Source organism: Cyanistes caeruleus, chromosome 12, assembly GCF_971803275.1.
Source record: "Cyanistes caeruleus chromosome 12, bCyaCae1.hap1.1, whole genome shotgun sequence".
NCBI lineage: Eukaryota > Metazoa > Chordata > Aves > Passeriformes > Paridae > Cyanistes > Cyanistes caeruleus.
The window spans coordinates 2,730,782-2,757,839 of NC_141712.1; the positions used below are offsets into that span (position 1 = coordinate 2,730,782).

General features: G+C 51.2%; 1 protein-coding gene across 3 annotated transcripts in view; it reads right to left on the reverse strand.

Moving 5' to 3' along the window:
* The window catches only part of LOC147650809 (axonemal central pair apparatus protein HYDIN-like), a 56,558-nt gene that overhangs the window by 20,845 nt on the left and 8,655 nt on the right, over positions 1 to 27,058 (reverse strand). For all 3 annotated transcript variants that reach the window (XM_086847722.1, XM_086847720.1, XM_086847721.1), the window contains 23 exons: positions 25,941 to 26,145; positions 24,042 to 24,234; positions 23,314 to 23,413; positions 21,950 to 22,068; positions 20,558 to 20,781; positions 18,584 to 18,651; positions 17,550 to 17,782; positions 16,634 to 16,743; positions 15,278 to 15,413; positions 14,665 to 14,829; positions 13,637 to 13,789; positions 11,567 to 11,805; positions 10,158 to 10,416; positions 9,391 to 9,534; positions 7,929 to 8,069; positions 7,137 to 7,453; positions 5,398 to 5,563; positions 4,790 to 4,888; positions 3,877 to 4,086; positions 2,924 to 3,052; positions 1,998 to 2,175; positions 1,321 to 1,478; positions 868 to 989 (listed from right to left, as the gene is read on the reverse strand). In XM_086847722.1, the coding sequence (XP_086703848.1) occupies positions 868 to 989; positions 1,321 to 1,478; positions 1,998 to 2,175; positions 2,924 to 3,052; positions 3,877 to 4,086; positions 4,790 to 4,888; positions 5,398 to 5,563; positions 7,137 to 7,453; positions 7,929 to 8,069; positions 9,391 to 9,534; positions 10,158 to 10,416; positions 11,567 to 11,805; positions 13,637 to 13,789; positions 14,665 to 14,829; positions 15,278 to 15,413; positions 16,634 to 16,743; positions 17,550 to 17,782; positions 18,584 to 18,651; positions 20,558 to 20,781; positions 21,950 to 22,068; positions 23,314 to 23,413; positions 24,042 to 24,234; positions 25,941 to 26,145 (3,868 nt within the window). The remainder of the gene's footprint in view (positions 1 to 867; positions 990 to 1,320; positions 1,479 to 1,997; positions 2,176 to 2,923; positions 3,053 to 3,876; positions 4,087 to 4,789; positions 4,889 to 5,397; positions 5,564 to 7,136; positions 7,454 to 7,928; positions 8,070 to 9,390; positions 9,535 to 10,157; positions 10,417 to 11,566; positions 11,806 to 13,636; positions 13,790 to 14,664; positions 14,830 to 15,277; positions 15,414 to 16,633; positions 16,744 to 17,549; positions 17,783 to 18,583; positions 18,652 to 20,557; positions 20,782 to 21,949; positions 22,069 to 23,313; positions 23,414 to 24,041; positions 24,235 to 25,940; positions 26,146 to 27,058) is intronic.

Here is a 27,058-nt window from a genome sequence, read left to right on the forward strand (position 1 = left end):
ATTTCTTTATTCACTGCTGCAAAAACTCAGCTCAAGCCCGTGAAACCCATGGCCTGACCACCTGGCAATGACTTTGGGAAGTCAGGAGGAGTGCAGGTCCTAGGTTTTATCAGCTACTAATGGTACCTGGAAATAAAATTAGTTTAAAATGGAAACTGTCCACAGCTCCTCTGCCATGAAAAGCCAGTAGAGGTGAGTCCACTGGGCCTCCACTGGACTAAATGAAACTACTTAGGCTGGTGTACAGCCTGAGCCTGAAATTGCTTTGGGGCCTAGCAATAAGATTTGCCTGCACAGGAAATCTTCACTGCTCTGCAGCCAGATCACCTGATCTGTTCTGCAGAGCATCTTCCTGAATTGAAGCCTCCCTTGCTTGTGCTGCATCATGATGGTGCAAAGGGACAGACCAAGTTAATTAGATAAGCCCTGCCACCCCACCAGGATTCAAGCCATCTGATTTTGGGCTTTCAAGGGTTTGCTGACATGTGCAGTTCCCTCCTCCTTTTGTTTAGTGTGCTCTGTTAGTTGGAACCAAGACATCAGCTGGGAATTGTCTCTTTCAGAGCTAGTCAGCAGGGACAGAATTGATGCTGTCTGGAAGGGCTTGAAGGTCTGCAGTGGGTCCCCTCAGCTCTAGGGACAGAACCCCACAGCTGTGGGGAGCTGAGTCCAAAGCTCAGCGTGGTGCTGGGGAAGGGAGGGCACTCAGCTGCTCACACGCAGCGTGTCACAGCCACCGGGACAAGAGCCTCGCTGCAGTCCAGGCTATTCCCAGCTCTGCAGAAACAAGGAGCTCTCAGGAGAAGGGGACATTGCTGGCTGTTCCCCACGGGGCACCTGGAGATGGGGATGGGAGTCCCTACTCACTTGACAAGGCTCTGGCACAGCTTTTTGTCAGGGAACTCGGTCTTTGGGGGATGGCACGTGAGCTTCTTCTGCAGCTCCAGAGCAGCCTTCTCGATCATCTTTATCTGCAGCCGAGTGTTTGCCTGAGGAAACGGAAGACAGACAGTGTCTGGTTAGCAAAGGTCTTTCCCGAGGTTTGCACCTGAGAAAGGATCCCACCCTGCTCTTGTTGAGAGGGGTGTGGGGTTCTCCTGTCTGGCTGCTCGGTGTCTGACAAGCTGGTGCAAGCCAACCCCCAGAGAGACCATGGCCAGAGTGGCAGCCCTAGGGGCAATGCTGAGGTGACACATGGTTCTAAGTGGGCAGGGAGGTCCCAGGTGCCATCAGGGCACCGGGAAACTGCTGTGGGCTGCAAGGGGCTCAGGCGACATGGACACAGTGGCATGTGCCAAACGGGGCTGCAGCTGTTCTTACTACAATGTCAGAGCCTCCAGGCATGCAGGGCTGCAGCTTCCCAGTCTTCACATCTGGACTTTTTAAGGGCTGAGCTGCTGGGATCTGAATTTTCAGGGTCTCACTGTATTGCTGCCTGTGTTCTGCAAGCCGTAGTGGCTTTCCACGTTTCTCATTTCCTGAAGGAAGAAAACATCCACCAAGAGAAGTGTGAGCAAAGTGCCAATCCCACTTAAATTGGGAAGTCCCTAGCTCCCAAACACTGCTTTCTTCCAGAAAGAAATCCCTCAAGCCATCTATGGAAAGCGGATGCTGCTGCTCCTCTCGGAATGCTCACGTTCGCTCCCACCCATCTTCCTCCCCACAGAGGAACATCTCATCCCCTGCAATGTCACGCAAATCCAACCCTGCCAGAAGCCCTGCCAGCCTCTCTTACAGCTTTCCCAAGCCTTTCAGGCCAGCCATCATCCTTCAGGACCCTGCCAGATGTGCTGGCAAGCTCTGCAGGATGGTTCCTGGGACAAAGGCCACATGGGATCCTCTGCTCAAGACTCACAAAGCAGTCAGATGGCTTGAGCGGCTCTGGGAGTCCTGCAGCCCTCCAGGCTTGGTGCAGGTGGGCATGAGCTGCCCTGTGGGCATTTGGTAGGGAACAAAACCAGAGGGGCCCTTCCTGGGGGCACACAGGCAGTGCCCACCTTTGATGTTCCAGGGCAGGTTGACACTGATCATAGGAAAGGACGCTTCTCCTTTCAGGCAGATCTTTTCCGGCTCCAGGTCACCCACTTTAAGCTGGTATGTCCTGCTAAAGGCTCCTGGTACTCCTGGCATGTAAGAGAATCTCAGCACTTGCTTCCTGCCACATGCAATGGAGCCCTGCAGGAATGGCAGAGGAGGAAGGGAATACATCAGAGTGTTTGATGGGGGATGGCTCAGGGGACAGACAGGCTGACAAGACAGGTTCTCTATCTAGAAGAAACCATCAGACCACATCACCTTTGTGATAAATACATTATAGTGTTGCCTTGCACAGTTGATAGAGTAAATACTGTGTGTTTTATAATGTTGGCTTTTGTCAAAGAATTTTTGCTAAAGTTTAGAATTTTTTTAAGGCAAATGTTTTGTGGTGATACCAGTGTTGGGGAAGAGTTGCTGTCATATTAACATTTAACCAATGAAGTTAATGGGAACCTGTTGAATATGTCAAAAAGTACCAAATGACCAGGACTAGGGCAACTGTACATGCTCCAAAAAGGCAGGATGGAGGAGGAACTATGTTAAAATATTTGAATATGTGTAACCATTTGTGAATTTGTATTAGGCTGTTGCAGTACCCAGGGTCTATAATGGATGTGGTTGTGTTGACTGGTGTGCCTCTGGCTATGGCTAAGCACACGAGCCAAGCACCCACCACTGTTCCTTTTGCTTTATTGACTTTCAATAGCACTGGTTTGACTTTCTCTGCCCCCAGAAGAAATTGCTTACAGCCCTCTCTATCTCGTGGCTGAGTTTGGGGTTTTCCCCTCGGACCTTTTTCCCCCTTTTCCCCCTCCCCCTCTTTTGTCCCTTTAACACTCTCCTGGGCCACCTGACAGGGCTGGGGTCAGTCACTCGTGCTACTTACAGTGGTGGGCTTGACCAGAAACACACCAGGCAGGTCTTGGTCTGCAGTGCTGGGTTCTAGCACCCAGTTGAATTTAATCTTGCTGGTGTTTGCCAGGATGACCGTGCTGTGATGAACTTCGTTAAACATCTGCAGAGAAGGCAGAGAGCGGGAAGTTACAGAGCCAGGCCTGCTGCTGGGAATCTCTTTCCTCTCTCCTGGCCTTGAAAGCAGACACCTGATGGGAGCAGGGACCAGAGAGGAGATGGGGGCACTTGGGAACCCGGGGAACCCCCAGGCACAGGGCACCTGCACAGGACCAGGGAGCTCTGGCAGCACCCAGAGGTGTGGCAACAACCATGGGAGGGCCAGTAATAAATGAACACATTTCATTGTGGGGACACAGGCCCTCTGAGGGGTCACCAGCAGCCAGGAGAAACAGAGACAGCACGGAGGCACTCCAAAAGAAAAGGCACCTGCATGCAAGTATTGGCAAGCAGCATACAGGCAACAAGGGAGTCACACAGAGCAACACCGACAGGGCCAGCAGCTGGAAATAGCTGTGGGCTTTCAACTGAAAAAGAGTGAAGTGGGGATCATTCTGGGACAGTGTGTCCAGCTATAGTGACTGGAAGCCCAAGATCTTCCTCTGATTATTGCATGGATTAAGAAGAGCGTTCGACAAGAGCATCTCCTTGGAGGTCAGGCTTTTGGAGTGGATCAGCAGAGGGACGTCCAGAGCATCCCCCTGCGGTGCCTCAGGAGGCAGTGTTAAGTCCCCTGAACAAGAGGTATTCCCAGCATTTTGGAGAGGGTTGGAGACGGCCATTTTACAGCTTGGATGCCAGATGTGTCCCACAAAGGTTGTACTTCCAAGCCCCAGAGACAACAAAGGGGCTGGGAAGGGAGCCCTGGAGCGAGGTGGGCAGGAAGGCAGCGAGGCGAGGAGCTGTGCCCGGGGACCCGTGGGGTACCTGGGAGCCGCAGTTGATCTCCCGGGCGCTCAGGGAGAAGCTGACACGTGAGGCCTCCCCGGTCAGCTTCACCTCGTAGGTGGGGCCTCCCTCCACGTGGCACAGCGCTGTCACTTGGGCCATGGTGTTGAGGTGGCCAGTGAAGGTGAAGAAGACCTCCTGTCTCTCTCCCGGCTGCAGCACACCCGACAGCGGCAGGATCCTGAAAACCTGCACGGAGAACAGGAGAGACTGAGGTGCTGAGCATGGAAATGGATGCACAAGAGCACCTTGGAGCAAAGTGCAGCTGTAGCCAGAGGGATCTATTCCTCAGACAACACAGCCAGAATCATCCTGATCTCATCCTGTATCCATGCCACTGACCAGTGGAGGCACCATGAGGAAAATCTTCTCCCATACTCACGGATCAATGCAGTAATACACTACATTGAAGTGAACTGGGATGTCTCCTGGCAGTAGAAATTCTCTCTGATGCACAACTTGCCTTTAAAAAGCATTTATGACTGCTTTTAGAAAAGCGGGACACGCAGAGTGAGAGCTCTTGGAGCTCAGGGAAGGACCCCAGCCCAGCTCATCTGACTCCTGAGGCTTTTCCCCTCTCTCTCTCTCTGATTTATCTGCTGCTTTTTCAAGGTGCTGCAGCAAAAGCTCCTGCAAAACTTTCCTACGGACCACCTGATGATGTCCAGGGGGAGCAATGCCCTCCACAGGTGCTGCACAGCGTCCTTGGGCCTCCCTACAGCATGTCCTGCGTGGCCTCTCCAATAACCAGTTGCTTCAGCAGCACTTTGTGATGGGTCTGGAGGGATGCCAGGCCCCTCTGTGGGCAATGCTGAGGGCCACCAGTGGGGCTGGCAGCTACAGCCCTGCTTGCCACACTGAAAATGTGGAAGTGAGACAGATTCCCTCTTACCTTCTCCACTTTGAGGGGAATCCATGGTACATCCACGGAGTGACTGAATCCTGCCAGCCCCACTGGGATGTAATGCCTTCCACGAATATATGTTGGCAGCTGAAAAACAAGCCATTTTCTATGCTGAGAGGAAGAGAGAGACACTTGGCAAAGTCTCATTTTAGAAGACAGCTTCAGGGCCACCACTGCAATACCAGCTCTCAGGTGAAAGCAGACACCTGGAAACAGGTGGTCTGGCAGGGTTGGGAAGAGGGTACATGGAGATCAGGACTCATCACAGCTTGCTCTGGGAAGGAAGCTGGAGGTCTTAGCATCATGATGCAGATGAAAGCCTCATCTTACATTGTGAAGAGAACAAGGCCAAAAAATCCCACACTCAACACAGATCTGTGTTGAGCTTAGATCTGTAGGATCTGAGCAGGCTTCTCCAAGGAAAACTCTCCTGCTCCTCCCTCCCACACAGCCCATGTCCATCCACAGGCCCCGCTGCCCAGCCCACTCTCAAGGCACAAACCAGCAGGGCAGCAAAAAGGGAGGTCAGCATGAGCATGACTTGGTGGTGGCAAGCTGGGGAGACAACACAGCACTGGGTGTACAAGAAAATCTACCTCTGCTCTTGAAGATTGGCCAAGATCCTGTGGTTCTTGCAGGTCTGTGTCTGGCTCCTCCACATTTTTAATACTGCAGTGGCTCCATTGAGATGCTGAGCAATTCAAACAGGTACTCTTCAGCTTTGGTGGTGAGGGTCTGAATTTAGGTGGGCAAAGTTCATACCTGGAAAAAAACATAACTGTGAGCAGGGACCTGCAGTGGGAGGGAAGGACACCTGCATGAGGAGCTCCTGGTCAGGATGCAGCCCCTGGCTGGGTGCTGGTGCACTGAACTCAGGAATGGTTTGATCCAGCCCTTCCCAATCCAGGCTGGAGCAGGTCTGTTCTAAACCAGCCCAGGGATGACACTGAGGTAGCAGTGGTGCAGGCAGCTGCAACTGCTTGCATTGAGGAACTACAGAGGACAGGGATTAACACCTTGTGAGGATGCAAAAAGCACAGTGGGAGAGGAAAAGACAGAGAAGGAGGAGAGCAAAAAGTGAGATTTGAGACACCAAGGGCACACCCAGGCAGTGATGAGCCAGCACAGCCCTGCCAATGCCCAATGCCAGAAACTCTGCAGCTCTCCCAGGTATTTATCAGGAATGTTTCCCTGACAGTGCAGGCAGGGGTGGTTGGCATTTCCCAACACTCCCAGCTGGCTCAGGTCACATTCCCCACTTTAGATTGAAGCAGGTGCTCAGGGTAACTCTGCTTGTGTTTCTAATGCCACGTGAGGACACAGTTGGGCTGTGCCTGCCTGTCACCCTGCTGAGCTGCAAGAGCTCCCCTACAGCCAAACACGGCCTGAATGCTCCATTCCCAGACAGGCATTCAGTGCCAATAATGACCTGCTCCCCAAAGAATAACTGTCTTTAGCTTTGTGGCTTCTTATCTAAGGCTGGGTTTCATTTCTGGATGAGAGGATCTCTCATCATAACCCCCAAGAGATCCCATATCATCTATTCCACTGCCTTTAGTTTGAATCAATGGTTTGAGGCAACTTCCCAGGACCATGGTGCCCAGACAATGGCATTTTTCACTCTAAAATAGAAACTCTCTGGGAGGCAGGGACAGGAGATGGTGTGACGAACAAGTCCTGCTGTCCAGCACTACAGAACCCATAAGGGACGTGTTGCAGTGGGGAAAAGTCAGAATGAGTAACAAGTGTCACCAAAAAAGGGAGTGAAGAATCCAAGGTGTCCACCAAGAGTTGAGCCTTGGGAAAGAAATCACCCTGGCACTAAAGGAGTTGTCTCAGAAAAGAAGGAAATGTAACGAGATGTTCTGCATCAGCCCAGGTGCTGAGTAGCTCTTTCTCTGCTGTTGGGACTTTCTGGGCATCCTCCAGCACAAGGCAAGGGAGGAAGGCAAGGAGCAGAGAGCAGCTCCTGCACAGAGGACCCATCCCAAAGCAGAGGGGCCAAAAGGGCACCCCCAAAAGGGCCTCCAGCAGCACTGTGGGAGCTGGGATTAGGAGCCCTTCATCAAGGTGGACATCGCCTCAGGCCACAGAGCTCTGAGAAAGCAGCTTTGGCCCCAGCTTTCCATCCCAAGGGAAACCACTGTGGGGGCTACACAGCACCAAATTGGTGGAAAACCTATTCCCTGAGCATGCAGCCTGAGCACAGCTGGTCAGTGTTATTTGCACAAGGAGAAGTCAGAGCAGTCTGTCAGATCCTAGACAAACAGCTCTGTTCTTTGCAAAGCACAAACAGGACAGCAGGAAGAAGAGGAGAGGGCAAAGGTGCACATACCTGAACTTGTGCACCTGGCTGTCTGCCTGCAATGCCCAGTGGTACTCCACAGGAAGGGGGCTGCAGTTGCTCATCCTCAGAGAGCGCACTGCTTCCGTGCCAGCCACGATGCAGCCAAACTCCAGGCTGCTGGGCTGGATTCGGAGATTTGGGAAGTGGACTTCTCCCCAAAGCTCGATATACTCCACATAAGGATGGTCCCTAACCATGTCTATCTTCAGAATCTTCTGTTCTTTCCAGCTGTGAAGCTCCAGTTTGTAAGCTGGGTCAAATGCGATGTAGACATGGCAGGTCTCCTCTACACCCACTCTCACAGGCTGCAAGGAGATGGACAGTAATTAATGACATGCCAGGGTCTGACAGCATGAAACAGAAAATGCTCCAAGTGTGGCCCCAGCATGGGCCCAGTTCATCATTCACTTCTTTATAGCAAGGGTGTGACTGCAGGCACCACAGTCCAGTCCAGGATTCCCTCAGGCTCACGTTTCTGTGCTCAGCAGCAATACAAGGGGATGGCTGCTGGAGAGCTGGGATGCTTTCCAGGAGACACCTTTACTGCATGGCTTGCCCAGACCAAATTGCCTGCTCCCTCCTCCTTGTGCCTTAAAGCCAGGATGGAACTTCTCAATTCAGGTAATCTTTTGATTCCTTCAGCAGCTCTGCTGATGCAGCTCAGGCCAGCCCACTGCTGATGCTACACAGTGAACTTGTTGACTCAAGGACCTCCCAAGAGAAAGGCACCAGCACATCCCTCCTCTTCCAGCCCCACTGGAGGAGTCCAGGGCTGCTCACCTGGCCATCTGGGAGGGGCTGCTGGTCCTCATCACACACCAGGAACGGCTGCTCCACGTCCAGCACGAGGTCGAGCGGCAGGGAGCAGGTGTTTGTTAAAGCCAAAGGCTGGTACTGCAGAGTTAGGACATCACTGGGTTTCTATGGAAACAAGGAAAAACAGCCTCAAGTAGCCAGAGACCTCCTCCTGCTTCTGTTGCATCTCACATTTTTCAGCCCCAGAAGTGCACACATTCTATTGATCCTTTCTATTTGTTTCTACTTTCCCAGGAGATGTTTCTTTATAGCAGATGCTTGTCATGTTTAGAAACCACAGCATCCTCTGGGGACAGGGCACCACTCCCATGTACAGATGAGGGAATAGGAGAGGAGGTGGCTGCTTGAACAAGACCTAAAGCAGAAAGTGAATCCAGACCATTTGTGTCCAGTTTTGTCTCTCTATTGGGCAGAACAGCACTGGATGATCTTCACTCACATGCTGTCATTTCTTACAACCTTATTGGCTCTAGCAGCCTCAAAAAAGCAGTTAGTCTGCAACAAGTGTCCTGCAGCCCCTGCTACAGGGACAAGGTGTGTGTGGTCTCTAAGCTGTGATCAGCCTAGGCTCTTCCTTCCTGTCTGTGCATTGTGCTGGGCTTCCTGCATGCTTTAGAGAAACCAGAGAGTTTGGGAAACTGCTTCTGGATGTACTGATATCAAACAGGTGCTGTGCCATAGTATGCAATCAATCAGTTGGTGTGTGTGGCATTGAGCAGAACCCAGGCAGAATCAGGGAGAGCTGAAAGGCTTCTAATTACATCTGAACTGCCTGTTCCAGGGATTCTGTACTTCAGTGGAAGCCTGGGAGCCAAAGGAGAGGCCTGACACTACAGAAACCAAATCATGAAACATATTCTCTTTTTCAGACAACTTGCAGGAGAGGGAAAGATGATGCTGGAGCTGGGATCCAGAGACTAAAGGGCACCTCCTCTGCCTCAGTGTTATCATCACTGCAGGATGTCTGGGGGCCATTTGAAGCAGGTGAGGCCTAGGGAAATGCACAGAGCTATACCTTATAGCTATACCCTAAAGCATCCATGCCAACAGCAGAGAAGGCAAAGAGACACAGGAGATGATGGGTTTTTCCTCGTTAGCCTGAGGAATTCACAGAAATTTCCATTCTTCCCCCCAGCTTGCCTACAGCTTCAGTGTACAGACATCATCGTGCCTTGAAGGATCCTTAAAAACCTCCCTTTACAGTGAGCAGAGAAACTGGCATTTCTCTGCAAGTGGCCATGATCCCCACAGCAGTGCAGCTGTAACTGCAGTTTTACTTTGGGGCAGTTAAATACCAGTCTCATCTCTAAAAGCATCTTCACTCACTTGACCAAGTGCCTCAGGCAGAGCAAAGAGGGGCTTTAACACAAGGACACACCCCCCTCAGCCATGCTGCTAAATGCCAGGATGCAATCCAGAGACTTACCTTCTCCACCCGGAAAGAGAGTTTTCTGGCTGATACTTCTATAGAGGGATCTATGAACTTGCAGCTAATGATGGTTTCTATGATCTTCTTTGTCACCAAGCTTGTGCCAACGACAGCTTCACACCTCATGTAATCCCTCACCTCCTGCATGCAAGAGTCACTTGTCACCAGTGGAGGGTGGCAGGGCACCAGCAAATGCCCTGCACTGGCTCAGCACCCAGCACAGCCCCTATTCCTGCCACACAGTTACAGTGGGCACTGCCTCCTTTTCTTGCCGTGATGCAGCTGATTTATTCTGCACTCAGTTGTCTGTAACACTGCACCCCAATGCCCACAAAAGGCACTTGTGAGAACTCCCCTCCCTTCACATGGCTTTTGTTTTATCTGTGCTTACCCCAGATAAACCTTGGCACTTGTTGAATTCCCTTTCTTTTTGTGCTCCTAGTCTAAGTGTAACTTACTTGTCTGCCCTTCTTTGCCGACTCAGCGTGCAACACCGTTTGCCCCAAAAGAGCATTATTTCCTTCCAGCCCTGCTTTGGGATCAGCACTGGGTTTTGGTAGCTGTGGAATCCCAATAAAGCCTTGGCTGCTCTGATGGTGGCCAGCAAGGAAAGCAACTGGTGCTGCCACAGAAACGTGCAGCCTTAAAGCAGTTTCTTGAAGGCCCTTGCTCATTTCCCCAGGCAAATGTCAAGGCACTGTGGAACAAGGCCAGGGGAGGGGATGTGAGGGCTCCCCAGGCTCAGCCCTTGGTGGGGACCTCACCTGTGGCATGTGGGAGAAGCCTCGCAGCACCATGGCCACAGACTGGCCTGGCTGCAGGTGCCAGGAGCCTGGCTCCAGCCCGAACACGGCGCTCGTACGACTGCGGCTCTCGAAATCATCTTCGGCCTTGGGGCTGCTGAGGGCTGAGACGCTCTGGCCCTTCCTCTTGGCTGGCCTGTAGCATTCCACGCTCCAGAAGAGCCGATGGAAATGGTGGCCCCTGTTTGTTACTTGGAACTGGTGAGTACTGGGAAGGTGGCTACAAAAGAAGCCAGGATGGAAAATGGTGTGGGAGCAGCTGTTTCCCTGCTCATCAGATTGCTCCTGATGAGCAATCTGAGGTGTTCATAACTTGGGGACTGTCTTCATTTCCAGCTCTTAATGTGGGCCAGAAACTGTCTGACAAGCTGCCCTTCTGGTGTCATTATTGCAAAGAGAAATCTGCTTTTAATGCTAATGTAGCATTTTCAAGGTGAGACTAACAGGACCTGGTGTTTTCCTCCAAAATGTTTGTTCTGGGCTGATTTCGTACTGTTACTGTATTTTGCATTGCTCTGTGCCCCACACTGTCCGTGAATCTTTGAGATGCTGCCCTTGAGGACCTTGTGTGTGGGGTATGATTGCAGGCATTTCTAAAAGCCAGCTCAGAGGCAGCTTCTGCACGATCCCAGCAAGCTGGTAAAAATCGTCTGCCTGCTCCAGGAGAGGAAACCAGGGCAGCAGGGCCCTCTCCTTGGTAGCAGCTTTGGTTTTGCACTGAGAGCCATTTGCAGAACTTCATTTTGCAATTAGAAACTGTTTTGAAGTGAACTTTGCAAACTCTGCTGGCAGCAAAAAAGCCATCAAGGCCCTGGGCACAGCAGGGCAGCAGCAGGGCCCAGGAACAGCAGGAGGAAGCGGCAGTGGCACTGCGGGCCCCACACAAAACAGCAGTTTCCATCTGGCCCTGGAACTGCTCTGGGGGCTCCTGCCTTCCTGGGGGGGTTGGTGCCCTCCTGTCTCTCTGTTCCCAGGCCCTGCTTGCCTGAGAAGTGCCATTTCAGAAGGGAAGGCTGTGAGGCCATCTGCCCTTGGTCCCTCAGCCCCACGGAGGGACCGCCTCACCCGGGCGCCCTTTTGGGAACCTTTTGTTCTGGGGCAGCTGTGACACCACTGCTTGATCAAGTGAGGACATAAATGTATTACAACTAAAGACAATTCAGTGGCCATTTAGCAACTGGTTTCCCTTCCAGTGGCTTTTGAGGGTATCTAACAACTCTCAACTGGCCACCACACGTTTCTGAAGGAATCTCTGCCTTCAGGGAAGGACTCAGGGATTGGAACACTGAAGAAGATCTTGCCTGAAGGACTACAGCAAAACTGCTCCTTGTTGAGCCAGGAGGAGAGGTGGGAGTGGGGAGATCTCCTACCTGAATTGGTATCCCAAGTTGAGCTCTGGGGCCAGTGGTTTGTCTGTGACAATTGTGGTGCCAGTGCCCATAGCCCTCAGTAAGAAGCTGAAGCAAAAGCTGTTCTCGATGAAGAGCTGGATAGAGTCAGCAAAATGCCCAGTGTCATCCAGGATGGCTGTGACAGTCACAGGAACCTCACCCCTAGCGGGGATCACTCCTTCTTGGGTTTCAAGAACAAAGCACTGGGGTTTATCAGCCTGTAAGACAAGCAGAAGATGCATTTAGGGTGGAAACCATGCACCGTGATCTCTTGTGGGATATAAGAAAAGGACAGACTAAAGAGGGGAGGATAAAAATCATAAAGGCTTCATTTCCCTAAATTTGAGCTGCAGTCTCAGGCAACAGCAGAGCTCATACAACCTGTATTTTCCTCTCCTTTAACAGACTCACCTAATGACCCCAGCTCTGCCCAACCCAAGGGATGTTTATCCTCAGGAGAGTGTTCCTTCCCCACTCTTGCTCTGGAGTGTGTGCCAAGGAAAGCTGCTTTCTCTCTCTCCTGCCTTCTCACAAAGGCTCAAGGCCAGAGGAAGCCAGGACTGCTCAAATCCCACTCCAGAAACCACACAGCTGGAGGACACTGCTGAGATCCTGAAGAATATCACTGCAATACCAGTTGCAACCCCAACACCAAACTGTTCTTGCCCAAGAGGCCATCAGTGCTTCTCAAGATCCCCTGAAGGACTGAAGCCCTCACTTCCCACTGACCATCAGCTGTAGAGAGGTGCCCCAGTGCCCTCTGCTTTGGAAAAGCCACCTCAAAATGGTTACAGCAGAGCAGAAAAGCAAGAAGCAGAAAGGAAACTGGATGATGTGTGCTCTGTGCACATGGCCCACTCTTCCTAAGAACTCTTGTCATCTGCTTTTTCATGGACTCCATGGATTGGGCAAGAGAGCTGGAAGCTGCTCAGAGCAGGGAGGAAAGGTCTGGCACCAGCACAGCTGTACAGACACAGCTCTGCAGGCCCAGCCCTGCTAGGAGCATGTGAAACCCATCATTTCCATGCCAGGCCCACCCAGCCAAGATGCACTGCTCCCTGCAAAGGCTGAAAGCAGAATTTCATTGTGGAGTTAGAGAAAGCTGTCCTGGAAAAACCCCTCACTTGAAGGTGGCATTTATCCCCCAAAGAGCTGGAAAAGCAGCAAGTTCAACTTCACAGCCCTCCTCCTTGGCCCAGGAGGCTGTGGCTGGACTCTCCCACATGGCCTGATGCTTTAGCCACAAACACAAACAAGGCCATAGGATCAGGTTTGAAGCAGCTCCACAAGTTCAGCACATCCAACATGAAGAAAAACAAACCTCAAGCCCCTCCCAGATCTCCCCCTCCAGCAGACAACCCAGCCAGCCCCAGCCCCAGCCTACAAGCCCTTCCTGGCTGTGCCAGCCCTGCTCTCCCTGCCAGGGGAGCAGCCCCAGCTCCTTCTGCCCTGTGCAACCTCCACATATGAAAACAGCCTTTCTCTGCAGCTGCTCCCCAAAGATGCTCTTCAACAGCACAAAGATCACAGGCTGGGGGGGTGCACAACCCCCACACATCTTCGTGTGCACAGCCCAACTGACTTGAGCCACAGGAGCTGTGACAATTGCAGTCTGAGGACAGAGCTCACACCCTGCTCTCCACTACAAACAGCACTTGGGCACAAAGCAAATGCAGCTGGGACAGGGAAACCATAGGGAAATCCAGGCTCTCTGGGGAGCAAAGGAACACAGGTTTCTCTGATCTCAGAGCTCCAAAAATGTCACACGCACATCTAAAGACCTTCCATAAAGTGAAGGGAGGACCTGTCACCACAATCCAGACTTGTTTCTGCTCCAACATCTCTGCACCTGATTTCACCGAGGGCCCCAGCTAAAACCACTCCAGAGCCAGGATCCTCTTGCCTCGCTCCGATGGAATATTGGAGTATCCTGCCACCTCTCACACCAGATGGGCCAGATGGAAATCTTGCATATCAAAACCAGTCATAAAAAGTCCTGGCTGCTACTGACCAGTCAATTCCCTGGAAAACAGCCCCACAGGTACTTACAATCTTGATCCTGAAGTCTACAGGGACGAGACCTGTGTTGAAGAGGGTAAGAGTTTGTGAGCTCGGCTGTAGCACTGGGATCATGCCAAAGTCTATCTTCTTTGGAGTTCCATAGATTTCTGCCAGCTCTCCAGAGCTCAGGAATTCTGCTCTCTGTTCCAGGAAGAAGCAGGAAAGAAAGATTTTTATAAAAGCCAAAACAAACCACAACAGGGAAACCTAAAAAAGCTTAAACAGCTCAACTCTACTCAAGTTATTTATTATTTATTATTTAACCCCTCTCCAGCTGAAATGCTGGGCTTTTGGGAAAAAAAAAATAAAGTGACATATTCACCTCCAAATTCAAAAGGATCAAGGTAAGAGAAACTTTCAAAATACAAATGATTGGCCCAAGGTAAAAGCTTTGCAAGAAATGTCTAGTTAAGACCAGGCTGACAGGTAAACAATTGGTTATTCTGGTGAGGAGAAACCCTCCTGCTTAAGGTAAGCAGCCTGATAGTTGAAAGCAACTGTTGTGTCAAACTTCAGGCTCCCTGGCACAGCCTGCACTGCCTGTCCTTCCTGCTGACTGATTTACATGCAGTGTCACAATGGCCCAGGGTCAGATACTTGGTGCCATCCAGGGAATTTGCCATCATCACTTCCATGTGTTTTAATATAAGTTTAAATCCTTGCAACTACTCTTCAAATGCCAGCTTTCCTTTCTTTTCCACAAAGCTCAACCTTCCCAGAAGTCTTCTGACATCCTCTTTTGTGCTTAAAGAGATGACATTTGAAAACAGGTATTTCCAAAGTTACTAGCATTTTAAAGATTAATTAACTAAAATTATCCTCAATTCCATCTTAGGAACTACATTCAGAGTCAGACACTGAGATTACCACCTATAAGGCATAAGCTCTTCATGCCACCAGTCCCTTCTGTCCTTCTCCACAGCAGCCTGTGCCTGTTTTTCCCAGAAGAATCCCTGCACACTCTGCACCCTGCCAGGAGGAGCTGCACAAAGGCACACATCTCCCCTTGCACTCACCAGTGGGTTTCTTTCATCCCCAAACACGCCGATCAGAACATTGGTGCGATGATCGCCCAATGTTTGCACTTGGATTGTAACCGGAATCTCTGCGGTGCTGCGAGGCTGGACAATGCCACAGGGTTTGGGGCTGGAGTACAACACAGGAGAGTCCTCCTTGTGTTTCTAGAAGGGACACAATCAAATGCAGCTTCAGAGGGACCTCCAAATTCAGCTTGAAACTCCTTAACATCCACCGCCACAGCAACTCACACACGTTTTTCAAAATCCCCAGGACAAAGGTAAAAGGCCCAAAGAAGATGCAAGAATTGCAGGCTTAGCATTCTCAGGGGGTCCTGCAAGGAGGCTGCCAGCACAGCTGTTGGTGTCTGTGGCTGCAGCAGCTTTTCACAACCCTCTAAGATCTCCCACCAGAGAACACCCTGAAGACTAGAACATAAACTGTTTCCTCAGGAGGTTAAACTGCCTCCTAAAGTTTACATTCAGGTAGGATCCTGCTCTCAGCAGATTTTTAAGGCTGAACAGAAAACAGCAAGGTCTTATCCAAACCCTTTTTTCCCCTAATAATCTCCTCAGCAATATTTGAGAGGAGGAGGTGGATGCAATGGCAAACCTGGGGAATGAGCCCGTAGCAGCCAGGAAGGTGAGTTTTATTGGTGATGATGAACTTCTTCTCGTATGGCTCCTTCAGGTGGCACTTATTGCAGTGCATGATTTGGGGGTACACTTGCAGCTCAGGAACCAGACATCTGGGCAAAGAGATGACCCCAAGGGAATCAGAGATACTGAGAGAACAGAGAACATTTACCCCCAAAGATAACCCATTTGTCACTGTCAAACAGACATTTAACAGCCCTGCAGTGAGAAATTGCCTTCAAAGCCTTCCCACTCCAACACGGCTTGTCAAGGAGGGGCAAACCCTGAGAGGCAGCAGCCAGAGGCTGCCAAGTGCCCCAGGCAGAGCACTTACTTTGTCCCACAGCTGCCTCAGCCTCTCCTTTAGCCCAGAAGGCTTGCAAGGACTCCTGTAACAGTCCCGGTGATCCATGAGCTCTGGGGGAGCATTCCCAACACGGATCAGTGCTCACTAAGGCTCAAGGAACACACGACTCCGGTGTCTCAGTAAAAATGACTCCCTTCTCTCCCACGGGGCTGTTGCCCTGCCTGAAAACTCAGCTGTTTGCCCCAGCTTTGGAGGGCATGGGACACCACCTGCCCTACAGAGTGGGTGATCACCCCCTCCCAGTTCCTACAGCTCCCTCGGTCCTTCACTCCACAGCTCCATGCACTGACTGTCCCCAGTTGCACTTGCTTGACAAAACTGCAGCCCAGGCACTGACTGCATGGCTCTGCCTGCGAGAGGGAGCAGCACCAGGGAACTGCATCCCTCTCGACATTAAACTGGCAGGATGGAATTCTGCTGCAGCAAGAGCAACTTTTGGTTTAAGTCTGAAAACATTCAAGCTCAAAATGGGAAGCAGAGGAAAGGAGAAAAACTAGAGCTGACTTGCCACATCAAGGGCTCTTTTCCCCTCGTAAGATCTTGCCCTCACCACTCTGGCTGTGAGCCACTTCCCCACTGTCACGTGCCCTCATGAACAGAACGAGACCCTGACTCTCAGCAGGCTGCTTGGTGTGTCCCAAACCAAAGCAGGGGGGTCTCAACCCAGCACAGCTCCATCTCTTGCAGGAAGAAGGAGAGCAGGTCCTCGGGAAATTTGTTCCAGCTCAAGCACCAAAAACCAGGCCAATAAATGATTTCATTCCTGGTCCCTCTAGAAAAAGGCCCAGGACTGTGCTGGGCTGTGAGCAGGGCTGCTTTTCACCACAGGCTGCTTTCCAAGCACTGCTGTTCTCGTGTCCAGCTGGTCACAACATGAGAACATTAAACAACACTTCCCTTGGGAGCTGCAGCCAGCAAACCCTGTGCCAGGCAGTGTGCTGGGAGAGGCCAGGGAAGTGCTGGTACCTGGCTGTGATGATCACTGATGCCACTTCCTTGCCAACACCCTCCAGGCCCACCAGGTCCACCAGCATTTTCCGGTAGTATTCCATCACCGTGTTGGAGCACAGGGTCACCTGGTGGAAGAGAAGAGCAGTAAATTCTTCCTTATAAAAGCTCATTACCCACACGTGGTATTCTCCAGTTCTTGTTTCATGGGAAGGAAAGGGAGGATTTTGCCTTAATTACTCTGCTGATCCATGTGTAGAGCACAGTCTCTGAGAGTAACAAAAGCCTTCTGGCAATACCAGATTTGTTAAACACACCTTGCTATCATGGCATAGGTCAGCTAAATTCAAACATTAGGCTAAAGCTCTACACACCACTGTACCCAAATTAAGGGGCCAATTTTTCATCTGACTACAATGACACAAATGCAGATGAAATCTGCTGACTTGGACAGAATGAGTTCAGCTTTACAGCAGGAAGCTGAGGGCAAATGTGGCCCAGCAGGTGCTGGGCAGTTCATGGCTTCAGAGCTTTTTGTCTCCACTGGAGATCCCTGCAATGAACACAAATCATTCTGCTCCCAGGAGAGGAGACATGAGACCAAGAAGAAAAGCAAACTGCTTTCTACAATGACACCTCTCATTCTGTCCTCATCCTTCCTCTGCCCACTTGCAATCAAAGAAACTGCTCTCAAAAACACAAGGATGGCTCCAGTACTTTACCATACGGTTTGTGATCTCAGCGTATGATTTTGGGAACAAAACAGTGCTGCTTCAGTTACATCCTGAGTAACCCAGCTAACAGAGGCCTCAGGCCAGTGCAGATCTCTCACTCACATGATCCTCAAAGCTGGCATCAGAGCTAAAGCCCTCCCACACTCCAGTGAAGCTTTAGCCCTGGGGCTGAAGCGTGTGTGGCTGGACTCTTCCCATACCTCGATATCCTGGTGTCCCTGGGGGAGGATGGTCCCTTGGCTGGGATTCATTGTAAACTCCCTTGGCTCCACATAAAAATGAATTCCCCTCCTCCAGGATGGGTCACCTTCCTTGCAGATTTGATCCAAGCTGCTGACAGCAGGCTGCGTGCCATCGTCCGACATGCGGAGCTTGAATGTCACGGCCAGCGGGGAGGTGTTAGTGAGGCGACAGGTCATGGTGCGGGGAAAACCTGGGAAAAGGACACAAATATCCATTTAGGCACCAACTGTGTCATGACTCCTGGTGTGAACAGCCTGGTAGGATGAAAGGGTGACTGCAGTTCAGCTCTTTACTATCTGAACTACAGCTCACCGAGAAGCTATGTGAGGAATTAATGGAATCTGGAGCTAGAAGGTGATGCAAAGCACCCTAATGCAGTTTCTCTCTGCAGCATCCTTAAGGCATCTCCTGGTTTGGGCCAAACAGACTGAGCAGGTGACAGCTCAGAGCACATTCAACTGGAGGCAAACCTGAGCCTTGCTTCGAGAGCAGTGATTAGGAACCATGTCCCACCTCACCCAACAAAGGGGGCCATCACAGCCCTGCTGCTCCCTGTGATTGCTGCCTGCAAGGGTTTACCCCACTTGAGCTCTGAGATTTGCTTTCCATCCTGGAAAGCCAGAGCTCCAGCCACACATGGTGGGGATGTCCTGCAGAGCCCGGCCACCGGCCACCACTGCTCTGCACTGGACATCTGGCTTGGCTGGCCAGCTCTGTGGGGAGGAGACTTCTCCCAGGCCTGCTCACCAAGAGTCATTTGAACACAGATGGGGGGAAAAAACAACTGCAGGCACAGCCCAGAGCTTCTATTCCTTGGTTCTATTTGATCTGACAAGGGCAAAATGCTACCTGAGGCACCAGCAGCCCTGGAGTTCCCAGCCTGAAGAGGCTGCTGTGGCAGAAGACGAGTGATGGATGTTTTTATGTTCAAGTGGTTCATTGTGGAACGCACAGATCCCTCACGCTGTGCCCAAGCCCAGGGAACACTCACCGAAGGAGATGTCACCGAAGTGGAGCTCATGGAGGTCGAAGTGTAAAGCCGGCCCAGTGACACACCCCCTGCGATGACGAGCACAGAGCAGGAGGAAATGCCTCGGTTAAAGGCAGTTACAAAGCGTGTGGCAGCCCTGGCTCGGGGACATAAAGCCTGGGGTCAGGGGCACCGTGGGCTTCAAATCAACACAGCACCATGTGCTCAGCACAGTGTCCGTGTGGGCAGGAGGCAGCTAAAGCCAAGTGGCCGGCAGCCAACAGCCACTGGTGGGGATTTGGGCACAGGGCAGGCAGGAAAAGCCCCCAGTTGCTGGTGATGCCATGAAGGACCCTGAACACACACCCAGACATGGCTCCATTGCCTCAGTTTCCCCATCTGTAATGTGATGGACATAAAAGTCCCCACAAACTTCTGTAACCAGCCTTTCCAGCCACGGGCTCCCTGCTCTGCTGCTTCTTAGCTCCAACTGGTGTTCCCATGGAGGAGCTTTCTCAGCAGATTTTGAGCCACACAATCATTACTGACAGACTTTAGAGACATGAAGCCAGGGGAGCCCCAAGCATCCTCTGAAAAGAGCAGCAACAGTTCTGCACAGTGGGCAGATGAATCCTAGAGGAAAGGACCAGCCTGGCACCAGTGCAGCAGCCGGCACAGCCAAGGGCAATGGCTTCAACAACCAAACATGGGTGTCCTGAATCTACCACGCCACCTCACCTGTCCTTGAACTCAGCAGACAGGCTCCAAAAGTCACCAACATCCACTGAAATCAGCACTTGAAGCTGCACAACACTCACGAGTTTATTTTGTGGGTGACACCAATCCATGCCCACTCTGCTTTTTGGTTAAAAATCAAGGACCAGTGAACTGTGCCTTCTCTTGTGTTCCCAGGACTGCCACTGGCTCTGCTCTACACATCTCTACAAGAGACACCTGCCCTTGCCCAAGGAGAAAGCTGCTTATGCAATAATGTCCCAGGAGCAGATTGGGGGGAGACAGAGGAGAATCAATTGATGGTGAAAGGTTCCCTCTTGATTTCCAAAATAACAGAGCAGCACTTTTCCTCCAAAAACAAAGCCAGCATAATTGTTTCTCCACTGCAGGCAGACCTACTCACCACTTTCCTCTTTCTAAGTCCTAATTTTCTTATTCTTTTTTGATCCATCTCCCTTATCTCATTGGTATAATCAAGTGCAGGGTGCATTCATTTCTTTACTGCCTTGATCCAGTGCCTCCCAACAGCAGCAGCCTAGCTCCAAAGCTCCAGAGCAGCCAGCATCAGCTTTCCTGCTTGCAGGACATTATCCTACCAGCACATGGCTCAGGCTGGCAGGGACAATCCCTCGTGCTGCTGTGGAACTGAGGACTGAGCTCTGCCTTCCCTGTTATCACCCCTTCTCCCTTTGCTGGGCCAGGATTATCTCTTGCAGTGGCACCAGCCCATGGGATGATGCCCATGTCCTTGGCACATTCCTGCTGCACAGTTCCCTGTCTCCCAGCCCTTTCCTGGCTGTGGAAAGGAGGGACTGGAGCACTCTCTGCACAGGAGTTGGGAGCACAGCTTGTCCCCCACAGCATGGCCATGAGAGGTGAGGTGAGGCTGCTGCTGCCCATTTGGGATGGATTATGAGCAGAAGTTTTTAAAAACACTGCTGCTGGTGCAGAATCACCCAGGCTGCCCCATCTCCAAAGCCCTGGGAGCTTTGCTGGGTGTTGAGCTGGGACAGCCCAGAGCAGCTACTGCCCAAAGCTGATCCATCCCACTGCCTGCCATGGCCCAAGGCAGAGGGAGATCCCTGCAGGGAGGAGTCATTCCAGCCCCCGGGCACCCTACACTGGGGCAGTGCCAGGATCAGAGCAGAGATGAAGAGCTCAGGAAACTCCTTTTTCCTCTGCTCGACCCCAAAATGAGGGAGGTGGGGGATGTCCCAGAGACAGCTACAGATGTGCCCAGCAAGCTCCCAGAGTCCTTACCAGACTGTCAGGATCACAGGCGTAGGAGATGCAGCCACACGGAACTGGAATTGTTCCTCAAAGCTCCCCAGGACGGTGGCATTGAAGGAGATGTGAATCGTCTGGATCCCACCTGCTGCAATGACGCCCTCCTCGGGGGCAAACTTGAAGCAGCGGCCCACGGTTGTGGCTGAAGGGATGTAGGTGAAGGGAGCATCTATAGCTCCTCGGTTCATCAGTTTCACCTGCAGCAGCAAGAAAGCAAAAGGGAAATTCATGTGCAATCTTCCCTTCTTGTCAGTTATTTTCTAATGATGCAATTCCCACCCAGAAAAGGCAGAAGATGCTTTGTGCTGCTGAAAGGCAGAAGTCCAAAAATACAACAGGACAAGTTCTGCCTTTGGGTTTTCATGCAAAGCAGCAGTAATTGCACATAACCAGAGTCACCCTGGGCTTCTCCCATGGACACAGAGCACTCCAGCTCTGGCCAGCATCACCAAGCTCATTCAGAGCTGGCCCTGAGAGCAACGTGGGGCAGCTGCGTAGTCAATCACCAGAGAGCTGCCACTGCCCCACTTAGCACAGCTCCAACAGTTCCATCTACTCATTCACCTTTTCCCAAATCATGACAACAACACATTGATAACGAGGCATCACCACCAAATACAGAGACAGCACCATCTTTTGGTAAAAAAACCCAGTGTGTTTTTCCTTTCCACAGCCAAGCTTTTGAAAGAGTCTGGCATGATGCAGTGCCTTATTTTCTCCCTCTTTCAGTTGCTCTCTATTTTTTTTGCAAACTTGACACTATTTTGAGGGGGAGGCAAAGAAGTAGAAAGATCCTTAGCTTTATTCCCAGGAACACTTCTGTCTTTCTAGAGTCAGGGATGCAGCAAGGCTGGAGTGTGGTGAGGGAGTGGTCAGCAAAGGAAAGAATCCCAAGCCCTTTGCAAGGGCCAGCACTGAGCCAGGAGGCTGGATGGCTTTCCTGTGACTCCCAGGAATAAGCAGGAGACACTCCACTGAGAATTGTTTGCAGGGTACTGAAGCTCAACACAGCCAGTTTGTTCCAGCTGCTTCTGAACAGTCAGTGCAAAGGTGCCTTGTGTCTGGGGCTGCCACAAAAGCCTCTGAACGTGCAGCTTTTTGACCCAGTCTGGGTTTCATATGCCAAGGGGTTGTTTTTCAGGAAGCTTCTGAGCTGACCCCCAAGGAAGGCTGCCAAAAATTGGCATTGCCAAGGGACTGGGGCTTCATGAACAGCAGACACACCTTTCTGACCCCACCAGATCTGCCCAGTACGTCCAATATTCCCTGCTCACAACTGCCCGTGTTGTCAGGAATTCCACAGGTCCACCAGGCTTGCTGCTGCCTCAGGAGCCATCAAGATCCATCCCAACCCCTGCTGCTCACCTCATAGACGTGGGAGGTGTTGACAAAAATGTTCCCAAGTTTCAGCATTTGACGGCTGAATTCAACCACGGGTCCTTGGCCTTCCCCTCGGAGGTGCAGGGGCAGCCTGCTCCCACGGCCTGGGGAGAGATGCTCATTTCAGTACAATAATTCCCACTGTTACACTCTATTTTCCAGCCTGCCTGAACGCTGGCCCCTGACTCTGAGCTGGATAAAACCAGCTCCTGATATTGCAAGAGAAGATTTGGACCCTTCTCTTCCCTCAGGACATTTCCCTTGGGGCTGACTTCCAATTTCTAACCCATTCCTTGGGCTGGTTTCCAATTTTAGCCACCAGTTTGCTGAGTTTTAAACATCTCTCATGTCCTGAAGTGACAGCCCAAGGAGTAATGGGTATCAATGGAAAGAAAGGAAATTTAGGTGAGGTATTAGGAAGAAATGTTTTACTGTGAGGCTGGTGAGACACTGGAGCAGGCTCCCCAGGGGAGTTGTGGAGGTTCCAGCCCTGAAAGTGTTCAAAGCCAGGCTGCTTGGGGCTTGGAGCTACCTGCTCTAGTGGGAGGTGTCCCTGCCCAGGGCAGGGCTCTTGGGACTGGACCATCTTTAAGGTCCATTCCATCCCTAACATACCATGATTCTATGGTTTCCTTCCCATGCACCTAGAGGAGCTTTGAAATCCATTCAGTGAAGGCACAAAGCTCATCAAGAGTTTGGCAATTGTACCTGGCAGACTGCTGGGCAGCAATTGCCAAACTACCTGGCCCAGTAGCACAAGACTTTGTTGCCCAAGCCCTCAACTTCTGGCACTCAGCATTGTGTTCTATCTCCACAGACTGGGAGCTGCAAGGTGCCAATTCCCACACAGGGAGAGAAGCAGGTGCTGGCCAAGGCTGGTCCCTCTACAAAGACCCTGGGCTCAGTGGGGCTCAGCCACCTCTGGTCTGGTGGTGTGTGGGCAGTGGGAGGTGATCCAGGCTCAGGGAGCACATTTCTAACTCAGCTCCTGCTGCCTGATGATGGATCCATGCCAAATGGACCCATCCTGGAGGTCACTGGTCTAGAGGGGCTTAGTGCTTGTTCTCTCAAGCTGTTCTGCTCTGGCCTTTGAGGAAATGCTGGCAAAGCCGTGCCATGAAAACATCTCCCTGCAGTGCCTGGGTTGTTCTGGGATCAGTAACCCAGACCCAGGATTCTGACCCTGGCCTTGCACAGGAGACTCCCTGGAAGCTGCAGGGGCAGTGGCATGTGCCAGCACTGCCCTGCTGCCCAGGGACTCTTCCCAGCAGTTCCAGGGGAGCCCAGTGGGCTCAGGCTTGCACCATGGCTTCAGTAGGGCTGAGAGAAGCAGGGGAAAGGAGCTGTACCTGAGATGTTGCAGTAAGCCACACTCCGATACTCTCGGGCCTTTAGGGGTTTAAAGGTCACCTTGATTTGGACTGAACTATTTGGCCCGATCTCTCCCTCCTGAAACAGAAAGAGACAGCAAAACATTTCTCTTCAAACTTCCCATTTCTTGTGTACAACCACAGTCCTGCAAGCCTTTATTTAGAGCATCAGTGATGAGTGAACAACACAAGGAGCCCAAGGAAACGCTCCAAACCCAGCTCAATACACCACTGGAAGCTCTCAATGCTCAGCTGATCAGCTCCCACTCTCCACAACATTCCCACTGCTCTGACACAAGCTGTTGGTCACATCATGCTGCTGTCAGCTGCAGTATGTAACTGCCTCTGTGCACTGGTGCACTTGGCAAGAAGAGAACATGATCCCCTTCCCTGGAAATAAAAATACTAGTTTAACCTGTTTGGAAAGAAAGCAGGGGTTGGGATTATTCTGGGGTTTACTCCAAGATGAGAAGGGATTTTGCACTGTGCAGACTCCAGGCATTCATCATCTCTCACAATGCCAATCCTCAGAATCAGGGCTCTGGTTGATGGGAGAACGTGGGGGTTCACTTGCATAAACAGAAGAGGAGGAGGAGGAAAGGGAAGGGGAAGGGGAAGGGGATAGGGAAGAGTTAGAGTGTTAGAGTGTTAGGGAGTGAGAGAGTTAGAGTTAGAGGAAGAAAGTGAGGCTCTCAGCTATCACTTACCAGTGGCTCAAGGGTAAAAGCATCATTGGAGAATAGCATGGGGTCTTCTTTCACCATCATCATCTTCTCCCGGACGCTGCTCTTCAGGATGGCGCGGCGATCTTCACAGGAACCCTTCTTCTTCGCTCTTCTTCTCTCTCCCGTCGTGTTGTCCACGCAGGCCTCTCTCGGTGATCGCAGCAAGTAACACTGCCTGCAGCCACAGGGACAGACAAAGCCAGCCGATGGTTCAATGAGCCCGAGATTTGCAGAGAGAAGTGGAAGTGCAGGAGAGCAAAGCACCTGGGGAGGAGCAGCAGCAGCTCCCAGCAAGGGCTGACCCCAAGCCATGGCAATCCCAAGTGGATCAGAGCATAACTTGTTCACTGGTACAACAGGTAGTTTTACTGCACACTTGCAAACACAGGAGAGGTTTGGAAAGCCAGCATCCCTTAAGAGAACCTCCGGCCTCAAAGCCTCTGCCAAAACTGAGGGAGAATCCAGCAGCCACCTCAACTGGCTTTTCCTACCACTGAGATGCTCAGGGGAGGAGATAAAGATCATGGAGCAGGACTTCCCTGGGAAGGGGAGATGAAGCTGGGTCACAGCTCTGTGTTACCAGCATCACTCTTAATTTCTTCTGTTTGGGACCTGCCCTGTTCCCTGCTCTGCCTTTCTCAAGAGCATCCCAGAGCACTTCCAAAGGAAAAGGATGAATTCAGGCACTGCATCCCTTCAATGACATTCAAGGTTTTATATGCATGAAAACAGAGGCTCTGAGAAGGGAAGGGACTTGGTTGTGCAGGAGGGGGACAGCAAACTCCTGGAGAGACCTTTTTGTGATCCAGAGCTTTTTGGGTCCCATCCCAGTGCATGGTAGTAGAATCCTGTAGTAGTCCTGAGAGGAAAAGGATCCTACACTATCTCCTCTCATAAAAAAAAGTCTTCTCTGCTCCAAGACCTCAAAAGCTTCTCTGACAGCAGGACAGTGGCCTTGGAGCTAAAACCATCCCTAGGACTGGAAATAAGGAAGAATGAAATGTCATGGTGACAGTCTAGGACTGTCATAAAACTGGTGTGAAAACAGATGCTTTTGGAAAAAAACCCATAAAACCAAAACCAGGCTGAAGTTTACTTTGGGGAAACCTTGTTGCTTCTGAGGGGAAAGTGGATCACCTGGGGTCCAGGCTGAGGCAGGCAAGTGGGAAAAATGGAAATAAACAGCCCAGGGAAGCAGCCAGAGAAGGTCACAGGATTTTCTTTTAACACACAGAGCTTGTATGAAAGTCAGACATCGTGTAAGCAGATAGAGAACAGTGGAAAACCAAGAAGCCCAGGGCACTAAAGGACCCTCTTGCCAGCCATTCAAGTGGGCCAGTGTTCATCTCCTGGTCCTTTGCAGGCAGTTTAAAATGGCTCTGAGGAGTGCCAATGACCTGGCCCACAGCAAGCAGGGGCTTTCCAGGGCAGTTTTGGCAGGGCAGTTCTGGCAGGGCAGTTTGCACAAGCAGGCTGAGCAGAAAGGATGCAGCCACCCACCCTCCTTCTGTAGTGGGTTGTGTCTTTTGGCTGGTTGTGAGGTGCTTGCCTTTTATTTTCTTTTTGCTTTCTTCCCTTTTTTTCCCCCCCAGCAATGGTTTACAAATGACCAAAAGCCATTGCTGCTGCTGCCCCGTTAGAACTTGAGGAAATCCAGTCATTGCCATCAACCTTTCCTTCCCAAAATGCCATCCCTGGCTGGGGTATAAATGGAACTGGAATGTCAAGTGCTGAGCTCCTGAAGCCCAGGGACACACCCCCTAATGCCAGGGATGCTTTACTTGGCCTGAGCCATTCCAAAGCACCAACACCCTCCTGAGGCCGTACGTTAGTTTTAGTCTTGGCCCATGGATCTCACTGAAATGCATCTTTCAAACCAACCTCCTCTTCTCTTCATTCTCATCTTCCTCACTAGGAAAAGTCTTCCACTGGAACTGGGCTCTGATGTTACTCCTGTTCTCGATGAACATTGCTGTGTGGCTTGACGTGGTGATGAAAGTCTTCTTCAGCTCCACAGAATACGTCCTCAACCCGATGCTGACATCTACAGCTTCTCCCTGAAGGTTTGTGTGGATCCTTTCTTCACCTGGAACAAAGCAAAGGGGAGCCTTTGCTCAGCTCAGTTGCTGATGAAAGCCCAAGGAACAGAGCAAACCACAGGTGACAGAAGAAAGGGTCACAGCTTTTAGCTCTATTTGCAGTTCTAGGGGTCAGCACATTTATAACGTCCTGACAGCTGTGTGTGTGCAGCGTGAGGGTGTCCTGGGCACCTCCTAAAACAGCTCATTTTGGAGTGTGTTTGTGGAGATTTGGCCCCAAGGTACAGTGAGGTTTGTCAGGTGTGCTCAGGTGACCCACTCAGATCACCAGGATTTCTGCATCCAAGTCCTTCAGGTGATGCTGAGGAGCCCTGTTCAGTCCTGGCTTGCCTGGGGTTCCCCCTGGGCATCCCATGAGATTCCTGTCTCTCCTGATCCCTTGGATCCCTTGCTGCTGACAAGCAAATCCACCTGGGGGCATGTGAGCAGAAAAAGGAGGCCCAGAGGAACAAGTGAGGTGAAGCCCACAGCAGGAGGGGACCCAGGTGAGGAAACACAACCAGCCTGGCTCTGCAATATGACAAACCACTACAAAATGAACACCATGAAAATCATCAGCAGCAGCAGCAGCTCCCTGTCCAAACACACAGCCACATCAGTCTTGAAATATTTGATATTGTTCTGATCTCAAAAACCAAACTGGAGCATTTCAAATTGAATAAAAAAGGGACCAAGGAAAGATCAGTAAGTACAGAGCAGCTTCCACATGAAGCCTGAATGGGATTCCTCAGTCTAGAAATCAAATGGGAGATAGATGTGAGAGGTCTGCAACAGCATGAATGGCCTGGGAAATGGGGACAAGGAAAAAATTGTCTTATTTGTCACCAAAAAGTACTTGAGGATTTGAAAATGTTATTGGACAGAAACTATATATATGTGTAGAGGGCAACACAGTACAAG